This window comes from Pteropus alecto, unplaced genomic scaffold (genome assembly GCF_000325575.1).
Source record: "Pteropus alecto unplaced genomic scaffold, ASM32557v1 scaffold155, whole genome shotgun sequence".
NCBI lineage: Eukaryota > Metazoa > Chordata > Mammalia > Chiroptera > Pteropodidae > Pteropus > Pteropus alecto.
The window spans coordinates 15,508,337-15,523,465 of record NW_006438113.1 but is presented as its reverse complement, the minus strand read 5'-3'; the positions used below and the strand labels follow the sequence as shown (position 1 = coordinate 15,523,465).

General features: G+C 34.4%; 1 protein-coding gene across 2 annotated transcripts in view; it reads right to left on the bottom strand.

Moving 5' to 3' along the window:
* CTNNA3 (catenin alpha 3) overlaps positions 1-15,129 on the bottom strand; it is a 1,378,877-nt gene that overhangs the window by 1,311,551 nt on the left and 52,197 nt on the right. For both annotated transcript variants that reach the window (XM_006915590.2, XM_006915591.2), the window contains exon 3: positions 6,657-6,849. In XM_006915590.2, the coding sequence (XP_006915652.1) occupies positions 6,657-6,849 (193 nt within the window). The remainder of the gene's footprint in view (positions 1-6,656; positions 6,850-15,129) is intronic.

Genomic DNA, 15,129 nt, shown 5'->3' with positions numbered 1-15,129 from the left:
TTAATGGTAAAGAAAAGAAAAGAAAAAAAAAGAAAAAGGAAGACAGAAACACACTATTTCATTGCTCCTTCATATGTTTCCACAGGCTTTTTGACATAACATCATAATGGCATTTATCTGACTGTTACATCTGTTTATGTGTGTATTTCTCTCAGTAGACTATTAATACCTAGGGGTATGTCTTATTTCCATATTCCCAGGGCCCAAATTACCAACTATATTTATAAATATTTAACCAAAATAAGTAAATATTAGACACTTAAATTATTTGCAAATGCATAGAGAAAGGACATGAGAAAAGAGTTTAAATATGGTTTTTGTAATCCTCTCCTCTCCCTCATAATGATACCACAGTAAAATAGTGACTATTCACTTATTTTCCAAAATCCTACTCTCTCATAGTAAGCCCATATTTTATTTGAGATTAGAACAAACTCTGAGCCAAATTTAATACTCCACATAATGTTAGTCCTATTCTGGTTTTTTTTAATCAAGATATTGATGAAAACACAAAAGACTGTCTTTTTTTCTGGTTGTAATTCAAATCTTTAATTCCATCTAAAACTTTTTCAACTAGCTGAAGGCAAAAGCTAAAGCCTGGATAGTTGAGAACCCTACCCTCCGTAGGGATCGCACAGTAGTACTCCTAAGACACATTCAAAGTAAATTTCAACCAAGTTTCCTTTACAACTTTAAATTTGACTGACAAATCTTTAAGACTTCACTAAACCTAGATCATTAGTTATTTTTTTTTCCAAACAGCAAAACTAAATATCTTCGTTTACTATTTGGCCCAAAAATTTATTATGAAAGACAACTCATGATGTTAACAAAAACCTTAAAGTAGAGTTATCCCAGCCACCACAATAGACTATATATAACCATATAATCTTTCTACATAGGAAAAAGTAGCATCTTTAGAAGAAGAAAACTGAATAATATATATACCTAAATGTTTATTAATACATAGTATGTACATATACATGTTCATATATATACATATACGCATATGTATACATATGTTATAATTCTGTTCCTTGCAATTTCATGTATGAACAGCAAATGTCATATACTGCATCACGTCACTTTTGTAAAATTTGTTTCTCACATAAGCCAAATAAAGTACCATAATCTTAACATCATAAGAGATCCCAAAGAAACAGTCTATGTGTGTTTGTGTGTCTTAAATGTTTCCTTCTTTTTAAAATTACCATCCAAATGTTTCATTTCAGAGATAGAACCTCAAGTACCAATGTGAAAAAGTCAATTTCATTTCTACACACCAGAAATATAACTGATTCTAGCCCAGAAGCATACCAATATGTAAATGCAACTTTGGTGTTTGACAAGTCACATACCAAAACTGTTGTTCAAATAGCTGTACCAATTTACACTCCCACAAGCAATGTATAAAAGACCCTGTTACTTCAAAATCTTTCTAATATGTCAGACTTTTTCATTTTTGCCAACTGAATTGTATAAAATGGTATCTCATTTGCATATTCTTGATTACTAATGAGGTTGACATTTCTTTACATTTTATTGAAGTTTATTCTATAAAATTCTTTTTACACCCATTATTCCTTTGTTTTCCTTATTCATTTCTGAGAGTTATGCATTTTTATTAATCCTTGTGTTTATACCAATGTTCTTTCATTTACTTTAGAAACTTTTTTGATAAAAGAAAGTTCTTAAATTTTTTTTAATTTTTCAATTACAGTTGACATTCAATATTTAAGTGTACAGCAGAGTCATTAGAGATTTATGTAATTTATGACGTTATCCCCGTAATAAGTCTACTACCCACCTGGAGCCATACATAGTTATTATAATGTTATTGACTACAATCCCTATGCTATACTTTACGTCTCCATGACTATTTTGTAACTGCCAGTTTTCCGAGCACATTTTATTGAAGACTGTCTTTACTCCATTGTACATTCTTCCCTACTCGGACATAAATTAATTGACCATACAGGCATGGGTTTATTTGGGGTCTCTCTATCCTGTTCCATTGATCTATGTGTCTGTTTTTATGCCAGTACCATGCTGTTTTGATTGAAAGTTCTTAATTTTGCTATAAAATGCATTGATCTTTTCTTTATAGATTTTTGCTTCATATTTAATAAATCCTGTTCTACACCCAATGCCTTAAAAATATTCACCTTTATTTTTAACTGAGTTTTTAATTTTTGTTTAGATTTATATACTAAATCTACATGGAGGTTTTGTATATGATTATGACAAACCAAATGGTATAGAGATAGAATAAGAGAGAAGCCAAAAGAATGTGTCAACTGTGAGAATGAGAAGCTGGGCAAAGAATTTTTCCCACTTCCAAAAAGTTAGGGAGATAAAATTAAAGTTCTGAGTCTTCCTAGGAGTAAATGTCCTGTTAAACATTCCAGACTTTCAACTGAGACTTCCGAGGTGCTACATCCAAGAGTAAGGGCTAGTCATAAATAAAACAACCTTTAAAAATTAATTCTATAATTTTTCATACATAATGCCCAGAATCCAACCAAAAATTATCCAAGATACTAGGAGACAAGATCAGATACTTGAAAAAACAGAACAAAAAACAGACAATAGAAACAAACTTACAGGAGAGCCACATGTTGAACATATCAGATACACAAATCAACTATAATTGAGATGTCACTAAAAATAACAGAAAGATAGAAATTTCAGCAGAGAATTAGAATTTGGAAAGAACTTAAATAAAAACTATTTCTGTTTGTATTTCCATAGAAATATAACTATTTTTTAAAAACAAATGAAAATTCAAGAACTAAAATGTATAGCAACTAAAGTGAAAAGTTCACTAGAATAACTTCAAAATGACTGAATAAGTATAAACATCATTAATTTGCAGATAGATTTAAAATTAAAATGCGTGAAAATATCATTTACAATAACATAAAAAACAAATTCACTGTTTTTGAATCAGAAGATTTGTTACTATTAAAATGTCAGTTCAAATTGTACACCTGAAACTTACTGGATTTCGTTAACCAATGTCACCATAATAAATAAATAAATAGATAGATAGATAGATAGATAGATAGATAGATAGCCAATAGAAATACCAAAAAAAAAAGTCAGTTCAGCACAAATTGATCAATAGATCTAATTTAATCCCAACCAAAATCCCAACAGCTTTCTTGCAAAAACTGAGAAGCTGAAATAAAAATTATTTTGATTTGGCCAATCCAAATTCTATGTTCCTTGCATTTTTGTGGAAATGCAAGGAACATAGAATTTGGATTGGCCAAATCAAAATAATTTATATTTCAATACTTACTATGAAATACGGTACTCAAAACAATGTGTTATTGGTGTAAGAATAAACAGGTGAATTCATGGAACAGAAAAGAGTTCCGAAGCAGATTCACACAGATATATAGTCAATTGGTTGCAAAAAAGGTGCAAAAGTAATTCAGTCAAGAAAGGGTACATATACTATAGACAAAACATGTAATCCAGCCAATTCTTAGATCATTGTTATGTGAATATTCTAAAACTATTTAAATAAAATACCAGATGTAATATTTTGCCATGGTATAGATGTTAAGCATAAGGGTAAACTATAAGATCATGAGTGACCATAAATAATCACTATGTGAACTACCTTTGCTGGATCTCTACAGTTCCACCCACATATCACCTTTCTTTGCACCATCCCCCCCTAAAACCTTCCAGGTCCCATCTTCCACAAGCAAGATCTTTAAGTAACCAATGCCAACATTATTTATCACTTCAAGTTTCTAAGTAAAGACAGCAAAACAATAAAACGGAATGTAAGCTATATAAATTACATTATGTCTTTACTAGAAAAAAATTTCTAAGTCTCAAATTCTTCCTGAAAAATCAGATATATAAATACATAAATATCCTCTACTTCATACATCTTTTCTCTTTTCCAAATACTTTAAACTTATTATTTGCTCTTCATTAGGCCTTCACATTATGCCACTGGACAAAGCCCTTTAGAAAAAAGCAAAACCCAAAGCAGAAAACTATTTAAAATACATTTCTAGTATCATACGGAGTTGCTTGAATCTAAATTCTTTCTCTTGAAACTTCAAGTTCTCCACTGAGTTAAAATTCCTTCCAAGTTTTTGAAATGGTGCTCTCACAATCACTATCTCTGCTATCCATAGGATAAGCATTGGCCATTCCTCAAATTCCAGAAAGATTCACAGCTTCACTTTCTTTCTGCACTCAAGTGGCAGTGGCTCAATTTGGCAGTTTGTCAAAAAGAATTACAGTATAAAGCACTTGGTGATTTTTAACAGAATGTATTTGTTGTATATACACCATATGCCATATATATATATGCATATGTATGCATATATATATTTCATACATTATAATAGAACACAGTTAGAGAATATACTGTATAATCCTGGAACCTAAACAGATTTCTCTTTGAGAACCTCTCTTTAAAATAACTTATTTTTATTGAGCTAAAAGAGTTGACTGACTTTTATAAAATACCATTTCATGAGTTATTGTAATTATTGTTCCCTTCTAAGAATGACCAATGTCTTACACATTTATTATCCAGTGGTTTATGAAAACTATGCTATTAAATCTATCACATTTTCTGAAAGAATACCAGAATAGGGTTTGTATTCCAAACCAAAGATTCAGCAAAGAAACCAAAACTATGAGAGATAATGTTTCATAACACCAAAACTAAAACCATTATAAAATTTTATAATATAAAGTGACAAAATGATGCATCAATTTTTGTTTACTTATAACATTTATCAGATGTTTGTTATATATCAAGGATTGCTGATAAAAAAAGAAACTGGTACTTGCCGCCCTCAAGGATTTAAGAGTCTAAATTTACTGAACAAGTAAATCAATATTTGGTGTATGAGGCGGTAAGTCCTATGAGAGATGCTCAGAGTCTGTTGGGACACAGAAGAGGAGCATCTAATTTAGCACCAAAGGGTTCAGTAAACACTTCCCGGACAAGAGGACTCAGGCTGAGCTTTGCTGCTGAGTAAGAATTGGCTGAGTGAGAAGAGCAATACAGGCGAAGAGAAGAGCTCTGCTAACAGAGGTATAGAGATGTAAAGCAAAATGAACCATTCGAGATACTGAGAGTTCTTGTTTGGAGGAAAGTTTGAGAGGAGGACAGAATCAGGAAATGAGAAGAGAGATAATGGTAGAAGCTGAATTATGAAATGCTGTGGGAGCTAGGTTTAAATGTTTGAACTTTGTCCAGAAAGACAATGCCTCTAATCCTTCTAATCCTTCAAAAGCTACAAAAATGAATTTTAATCAGGGAAGTAAAATGAGTATATTTTCATTTTTAAAACATATATTTTATATTTAGTATGGAACAAGGCTAATGTAGTAATCCTGAATTCAGGAAACAATGTGAAGAAGAAGGAACAGATCTGAGAGATGAAAGGAGATAGAATTTTTTTAACTTAAGACTAATTGGAAGAGAGGATGGAATGAGAACAAAGAATTTAAACTGTCTTAGTGACTAAGTGGATGATGGTACCAGGGCAGAAAAGACAGGACAAAGAGTGGTTCTAAGGCAGCAGGGAGGAATGACAAATTCATTTCAAATTATCTCGAAAATAAATTTGTATATATTGCCCAAAGAATCCCTATAAAATATAAATCACATGTAAAGTATATAACAAATAATTCCCCTGTATTAGACCTAAAGTTTGTTTTGGCTAGTGTATTCATTTTAATTATTTAATTAGCAACGATTTACTGATTTTCTTAAAGTTATGTTGGGAGTAGGAGGGAAATATTTGAATACCCTCAAGTCTCTTCTATAAAGAGGAACAGGAAAATTTAAGTTTACTTATCTCCTCAAAATAGCTCCTTGAAGCAAGCTGATATAGAAACTCATTCTCTTGACCAAAGAATAATGAGCAAGTTTTTTTATTTTTTTATATGTACCATGATTTATTTATTTAGATGTTCCATTAGTTATACCCATTTATGTAGCTTCCATACGTTTGTAACTACAAATGTGATAAATATCCCTGTCCTATATCATTGTACACATGCTTTAAGCAGTTTTTTTTAAATAACTTGCAAATGAGACTTACATTCACTAGAAAATTACTGTAGTAGCATAAGTTATCAGAAGGTGAAATATACACTTTTATTATGTATGATTAACATAGCAACGAGTTATGCATAGTTTGTGCAAAGCATTTTTTTTAAGTTCAGGAAACTTAAACCTCCAGAAAACTAAAAAATAAAAAATGTACTTCTGTGGTAGTCAGAAACTTCTATCTCCAACTGTTTACCAGGAACTTTATAATTTACGTATGTATGAGAATATACGTCTTCAGCTTCATTAGCCCCTTCTCATTATATTCTATGACAAAAAAAAAAAAAGGTACACTTCTCTTTATTATGGATAAACTATGACATGGTGAGAGGAAGATGCTGCCTGGAAGGCCTGAACAACTAACAGAAAGAACCAGGGGTAGGTCTCTGAGCCTTGGAGCTGTTTAATGAGCCACTCTGCCTCCCACAGCTAGCTCCTCAGAGCTGTACAAGAACTAATAAATTCAGGTCAACAAAAGCAAAAGACTCACAAATCTCATTCAGTAACTAACACTAAGGATATGCAGTTTGTTCCTTACCAGGACGAGAATACTCACTTTCTTTGCGAACCTCCTCAAGTGTAGCAGTAAGCTCTTCCTTTAAAACTGTGGCTTCCTGGGCAATCTTCTGTCCTTTGTCTAATAAATTCCAAGTTGCTTCCTCCACAGAAGCTAGAAGGACTCTGGCTCTTTTTGAACGTCCTTTTTTCCTGTTGGAAGGATTCTGGGGACAATTGACAAGTGTAGTAACCTAAAATTGGAAAAATAGAAGTCACTCACTAGACGCATTTTAAGAGAACATAGTCCTGGGATATTACAGCCCAAAATAAATTGAAGTATATCATAGCAACATGACCATTCCAGGTACTATTGGTACATCCCCAAAAGTCAAGTTGAGGCACCAAGAGCGATATTATCTGCTACCACAGAGTTCCCAGCTAAAGTTAGGAAGGGAGTAACGGAGTATAAGCGGGCCCTAAAGATTAAATCTCATCGAGTTTTACTATTGGAACGATGTTTTAGAAGACAGTCTGTGCATGAACGTGTGTGTGTTGTTTTAATTAAAGAAACTTCATATGAAGAAAGAATACAAAACCTTGATAAAGCAGTCACCAATGAGAATAGAAAATTATATATCTCAAAAATATCAAATTATAAAATTTATATCACTTTGTAGCTAGCAATCTACATTAAGAAGGAAGCAAAAATAAATATAATTAAGTCAGTAAATATTAATCTATTCTGGCTAAGAATAGAGATTACCAATATTGGGGGGGAGGGCTACTCTGAAACATATAAAGCAGTTACCTCAGTAGGACAAAGACCAAATATTTATTATAACCTACATTTCTGGCCCTTTGTAACCTCTCTTGCCCATCTCCTACACTCTCCCCTAACTCAGCTGCTATCTCAAACAAACAGATCACACTCAAAGTCCTCAATGAAGAGGCCTTCCTGACTGTCCCATCCCCACCCTCTTCCATTCTGTCCTCTCATCTACCTAATAGTTCTTCAAAACATGTGCAGAGCTTGACATTTATTATGATTATATGTTTATTTCATGCTTCCAATACTAAAATGTAAACCCCATGAAAGCATGAAATGTGTTTTGTTCCCCAGCACCTAGAATAATGCACAAAGTAGATTTTAATAAATATTATATAAATGGCTTAATGAAAGGAGAAGTTAAATAGGACTTTTTAATGTGTATATTTTGAATTGCCTATGTTAATAATGAACATGTATTAATTTTGTAAATACATTTAAAATAAGAATAAACTCATGATAAGAGCATTATTCAGAGACAGAAATTAAGTATTTATATTTGGAAACAAAACCTCATACCAAATTACATTGTAAAAAATATTCATTTCTGATTATACCTTGGATCCCAATAACGAAATTTGTTAACATGTCCATATGCAAAACTTGAAGATCACTATCATAGAGGAAGAAAAAAAATAAACTTGTATCCGGTATTTAAATTAGAAGACCTGAAACTCCTATCGAGTTAGACCTCTGCATGTCATCAAATAGCTTAGTCTTATAAAAATTATGTACCACTTCACTGAAAACAAACACATATATAAACATAACCCTTCCTGCTCTGCAGCCTCTGAAGATTTTGCTTGTTTATAGAGCATTAAATATTTGTTTATTTGGATATTTGGACCCAATTTTTTAGTTAAGAGCTAAGAAAGAACTTACAAGTTATGGGAGAAATATGTGGATGAAAACAATTTTTGTCTGCCCTTTTATCCTTCTCCCCTTATCCAACATACCCTCTGTTTTATTCTAATGTACTTTATTCTCATGTTCACAACCCAGAGTGAAATGCATTGCAGCAAGCCTTTGTTTCCTCTCTTGGAAAATGAGGTCAACCATATTATCCTATAAGACTATGTAAGGGTTAAATAATGTAAAATGTCTTGCAAAATGCATAACCTGACACAAATATTGGTTGGCACTTAATGTGTATTTCCTAGTTCATTCCCATATGGATATAGAAAATGTGTTATGGGGTCCGTGTCAAAGGCATTCTCTCTGGGTCTAATCTTATCTTGCTCTTGGGGTCCCCCATGCTGAATGTGATGAAGGCAGCTAAAAAAAGCATATTCTATATGTTTTACAAGCAGCCAAATAGTGACAAAAGTCTTTATCATGCATTATGTAAAGATGATAGTAAGTCTGATTTATTACATAGGTATTCACATACTCCAAAAAGCAAATATCTCACTATTTTCAAATTTATATATTGAGTTAAAAGATACTTGTCCAGATCAAGACAAATTATAGCACCTTGTTTAAAACCTTTGTTTAAAATGAAGAATAAGATCATTATCTAAAATGTTCCTTCAGAATGTATTTTAAGTGCCACAATTCATGATGCTTCCCACTGAACATTCCTCTAGTATTGTTCAGATCCTCCATGCTCCAAATGTTTTCCATAGAATAGCTTGTGTTTTGAAATTTAAATGAGCATTCCAGAAATGCTTTATTCCCTATAAAAATGCTGGAGAAGAAAGAAATGTGAAAAGAACGTTGTATAACACTGTGCTTCCATAAAATAAAAAAAAAAAAATGCAATTGCAACTTACAAATTATTCACTTTTATAAATCATTTATGTCAGTGTCTTCTTTTAAAATGCTTCGATATGGTTAGTTATTACTGATTAAACTAAAGTCAAGTAAAGTTTTCAATGACTTATTTTATTTCAGAAAGTAAATATGGCTTGGTAATCCTTTGAGAGGGGAATAAACTTTTTTGAACCCCAATTCACCTATAGTATCTAATGACTCCTAGCAGTGATAAAAAATGATTCTCACCAAGGGTTGAGGGGTGCATATGTTATTTTAAAAAGTCTCCCATCTCTTGAAGGAATATCAGCAACCAGTAAAATGAGCTTTCAAGTTAATGTAAAACAATTCCTGTCTCTTTAGCAATACAAAATCAGTTACATTTTTATAAGGGACACAAAAACTTTAGTTGGAATTTACAGCAAAGATGATTCTAATGTAGGGTCTTGCCAATCTTTCTGTCACTGAGGCACAACCTGTCTGTTTTTCTCAGACCTTGGGGAGCCCCTTACATTGTGGAACCCCTTCAACACCAGGCTTGCAGCTCTTAAAGAACTTGGGTTTTCTCACTTTTCCTTAGTTTGTAAATCTGTGCTAGACCACAGAAACATCTTCATCACAGACAAGAATGAGTTCCTCATGAAATGGCCCAAATTAGAGACTTTAAGTAATATTGTTACCACTGGAGCGATTGGAGTTCTGGTAACACACACACCTCTAAGTTCTTTTCACTACCTAAGAAATGAATTTCAACTCAGTGAACATGAGAAATATTTGTTTATTAAAAGCACATTATGAGGTAGAAGACAGGTCAAGCCTAAAACCAGCTGGCCAAGTGGAAAAGAGGTTATGTACCCCTAAGAAGTGAGTACTGGTTACAACCAAGGAAGATGGAAAGCTTTAACATTGGGGATGGGAGAGGTCTCTCTGCGTTATATTTGGGGGCTGTGATGGGGTGGTCCTAAAGACATTCCTAGGTGACTGACAAGTGAGGCCACCTCGACTGACACCTGGCTGCTCTGTAATTGCCTAGTATGCATGTGCTTACCCAGAATTCAGTCTCTTATAATTAGATTCATGAATTTCCAGGCTTAGTCATGAGATTATAATGATGGTATAATGAGGCTGAAGTTAGGGGCAGTACTTTCTGCGCATGCGTTTGTAGCTGGTTTAGGACAGCAGCTTTTATGGCCTTTGTGCTCTAGGATTTGGGTAATTTATAACCCTAAAAGAGAGGTACTTCTGGGAGGTCCTTGAGGAAGGTCTTCAAGGGAAGTTTCTATGGTTACAGAGCTGGGCCCCTATTCCTTTGTTCACCTGTCGTTCATGTCTGACTAGCTACCTAACAATATGAAAAGAAAAATTTCCCTACTTTGTTAATTCTGCATGTTGAAAATTCCATAAAACCAGGTATATTTTTAATGGTATATAATATTTATATAATAAAATTTAGAGTACCCCTAAAAGGGGTTTTCTAATCTTTCCTGATTCAGGTGTGCTTCTCTAGATGCTTTAGAGACACCAAAAATTAAATTGACACATTTAGTGAACCAAGCCATCAACTGTCACTGTATAGAGTAACACTAGTGCACAATAGGAGCATTGCAGAACATGGTGTGAGGTTGTGATTGCATCAGTGCAACAACTGCTTTGTATCTCAGACTAACGTTAGCTTTATGGAACGTCTTCTCTAATGCCAACTTGAATGACACATTTATATTTTATAATCATGTTCTTTCCCATTCTTTTTTTAATTCTATCATTATAATATAAAAGGGCCATGTTAACAACCATCTCTCTTCTTGTTTATTAGCTAAAACATTTTAAATTTTAACCTTCCTCCAATAGCTCACAGGAGCCTTCATGGCTACTTTTGCTTCCTAGAGTTAATCTTAACATGTATAATAAAATATAAGACATTTAAGCCATGTTAATTAGCTTAAATTTCAAAGAGTACTGAAAGAAATTAAAAGGGTAGGAAAATAAAGTTGCCTATAGATAAGTAAAACCAGTGATCCCTTTAAAATAAAAGGTATCATTTAGTCTTACATGGTGCGGAGGTGGAGAGGAGGGGGTGTCCCTTCAAGTCATTGATAATTTCAACTGTTCCTTATTCCCTACCAAAAACAACCTTCACTGTATGAACAAAAGTACAAGGAGATTGAAGTGTTGGGAACCCAGCAAAAGCATACCCCTCAATTAACATTCAACACTTCCCCAAAACCAACTACAATCTTCTTTTAGTTCATCTCGGGCCAATAAACATTTATTGAACACATATGTTCAAAAACAATACCTTAGACACTTAGAAAATAAAGATAAGTAAACTCCCAGTATGGGAAGAGAGATACAATTAGCTGTATATAAAAGGCAAAATAACTGCTTACACTTATAAGTACAAAGAAAGTCCTAAAGGGATTGCAAACATTCACAAAAATTAAGTACGACTTCCAAGAACAGCCTTTAAGGACAATAGTTTTCTGCCAGGAGAGACAGAAGGGAAGGAGAGCCAGGTGAAAGGAACCATTTGCAAAGGGGCAGAGATGGAAATTATTTTTGAGAGTAGCAGATAGTTGTTTAGCAAAGTGTGGGATAAAAACAAATTTGGGCAAGAAATGAGACTAGGAAATAGGCTGTAGCTTATATATAGTGTTAAAACACAAAGAAAGAGTTAATATTTTATTCAATAGTCAATAGACAGTTCACACAGCATGCCTAAAGTGGAAGCCTTCTTCCACCAGCCTTCCTCTCCTCATCTTATTTCCTACCTCAGGACTGACACATCTAACCTGAGGATGAAACCCAAAGGTCCTCTGAGCTGTTCCCTCACTCATCCTTGTCTCCAGGTTCTTTATATTGTCTCTTTAAAAACCTTGGTTTCTGTCACCTCCTCTCCAGCCCACAGCCATTGCTTCTTATAGCTGCCTCTGGATGACTGCCCTAACATACATTCCTTCCAAGCCACGCTCCATGACATGGAAACAGAGGGCCTCCCGAAGCTTCAATCTCAGCACCATCTTCTACTTTATCATTATGAAAAGTAGATGCCCACATCATGTTTCCACACCCATTCTCTACTCTCATTAGAGCCATCGCTCTGCAATACTAATCTGACACACTTGTACCAGCTTAAAATTCTCCAATGGCTCCCTATCACCTACAAGATAAAATCTAAAACATAACTTATAAAGCAATTTCTGATCTCACTTCTGACTAAATTTTCACTCTCATCTTCCATTCACAGAGTGACCACAAACTACCTGTTAGGCCCAGAACAGGGAATGTTTGGCAACCTCCACCTGGAACAACTCTCTCCCCTCGTATGTACCTCTCACACCACTCATCAGTGTTTTCTAATTAGCTGTTAACGGACTGCCTCCTCAGCTTCACCATAAACTCCACAGGAGCAGGGGCTTGAGTCATCCTGAACACCAAGAGCTAGCACACTATAAATAATAAAGGGTGGTTGACATAGTGAAACATGAATGAAACTCTATATCTTAGAAACCTTAAACCAAGAGCCACAATGTCGAGTGACTTGTATACAATTACAAAGAGACCAAGACCTACTAGTTAGGCCAAAATTAAATTTAGTGATAGCACATGGTAGTTCTCATCAAAAGGAATTCCTTAATGTGAGAGATTCTATCACTTCCCATGTCTAGGGATCATGGAAAAGCAAATTTTCATAAATTCTGAATAAATAAGTCTCCATTAATATAGCTTATTGAGGGTTTGATCAGTTCAAAGTGATCTAGAATCAAGTAGATATTTTTTAGTTACATGGTTCATTTTTAAACTACAAATAAAAAGGGTAGGCACATAATTTTTATTACAGATTTTCATTTTTTAATCCATGTATTAGGGCTGCCATAAAGTACCACAGAGCAGGTGGCTTAACACACAGAAATTTATTTTCTCACAATTCTGGAGGCTAGCATTCCAAGATCAGGGTGTCAGCAGGGCCTGAGGTCTCTCTCACTGGCTTGCAGATAGCCACTTTCTTTTTCTGACATGGCCTTTCTCTCTGTGCATGTGTCCCTGATGTTTCTCCATGTTCTAATTTCCTCTTCTAGAGACACCAGTCATTTTGGATTAGGGCCCACCCTAAGGACCCCATTTTAACTCAGTTACCTCTTTAAAGGTCTTATTTTCAAATGCAGTCACATTCTGAGGTACTGAGGACCAGGGCTTCAACATATGAATGGGACAGGGGACACAATTCAACAAATTACAGTCCTCACCACAAATGACACAAAAAGTATAAAATGACCAATACCTTTTTAAATATAATTCAGGGTTTTGTTTGTTTATTAGGTTAACAACCACTGCTAACATGAGCTATTACTTGAAGCTATTGAGGGACAATAACAAAGCACATGTAGATCCCTCCCCAACTCTACCAGCCCTCTGGACCGTGCAGATGGCATAACAAAGCAAAGAGATTTACATGTCAAATAAAACCAGCTGTAGCTAAATGTTCTAATCCAGGAAAAAAATATGAACTCAAATACAACTAGGAAAAGGCCACACACTGAGACTAATATTAAATATTACTTTCTTCCAGTTTTTAGATAGCTACTTACCACCCAGAAACAAACAAAAAACAATATTGGACTCCACCATTCATTTATTCAACAAAATAGTTAGTGTGCCTGCACTGTGCCTGGAGGATATGGCAGTGAGCCTCATTCTGCTGAAGGGAGACAGAGAATAAACACATTCATAAGTAGTTACGTAACACAATAGCGGGTATTAATATGTGCTATGAAGAGAGTAAAGAAGAGTAAGGGAATAGATGAATGATGGGGAATGGTTAGTTTAGATCTAGTATCAGGGAAAGCATCTCTGATCAGGTAACAATGGCCCCAAGGAAGTAGAGGAGTAAGACATTTAAATATCTGGGGAAAATATTCTGAGCAAAGGCAACAGCAAGTGCAGTCTCCAGCAGAGGAGCTTAATCAGTGTGTTCCAAAAGCAGCAGGAAGGCCAGTACACCTACTGCAAAGTGAGGAGATAGCATAAGAGATGAAGTCAGGCTGGCATGTAGGCACCAAATCATGTAGGCCATGTATTCACCACCAACACTCTCAATTCTATTCTTGTGATTGGGAGCCATTGCAGGTATTAAACAGGTCAAAGTAACATGATCTGACTTAAAATTTTAAATGATCATTCTTGCTGCTCTGAGAGAATAGACTGGGGATTGGGTGGAATGGGGTAGAGAGGAATGAGAAATAGAAGAAAAAGCGGTTAGGAGGCTGTTTCACTAGCCCAAGTGGAGAACAGACTGGCTTGTTCCAGGGAGCAGTGGTGGAGTTGAGAAGTGACAAAATTCTAATATTTTGAAGTGAGTCAACAAGGTTTGCTGACAGATTGGATATGAGTTATGAAAGAAATATGGGGTCAAGGATGACTGTGGCATTTGGTCTGAGGACAGGGGACTAAGAGTTGAGCTTTAGACATGTTAAATTTGCCTATTAGATTTGCTAATTGGAGACTAGTATACAATTCTGGGATTGAGAGATAAATTCTGGAGATGTTTCTTATAGCTTACATTTTCATTTTAATTATTCACATAGCAATGGTTTTGCTCATCTTACTAAAATGTCAAAGATATTTGAAAATATATTTGTTTTTGAAATCATGAGATTGTGTGAGATCTCCTAAAAATAAAGTATACCTAGAGAAGTTACAGGACTGAACTTTGAGTACCTTAACACTTAGAAGTAGTATTTCTCAAGAAACCCAACCATGAAGCTATTCACCTTAGGATGTGTGGCTTTTGCCATTTCACATGTAACTACTATTTAGTAGATGTTTATTTTATACGGAGCAATAATTCAGAGACAAATTCAGTCTTCGGGGTAAAAAATGCAATGTTAATCATACATTCTCCTTCTCAACAAATTTTTCCAAAAACCTACCAAGATACTGAATTAAGCAAACTAAG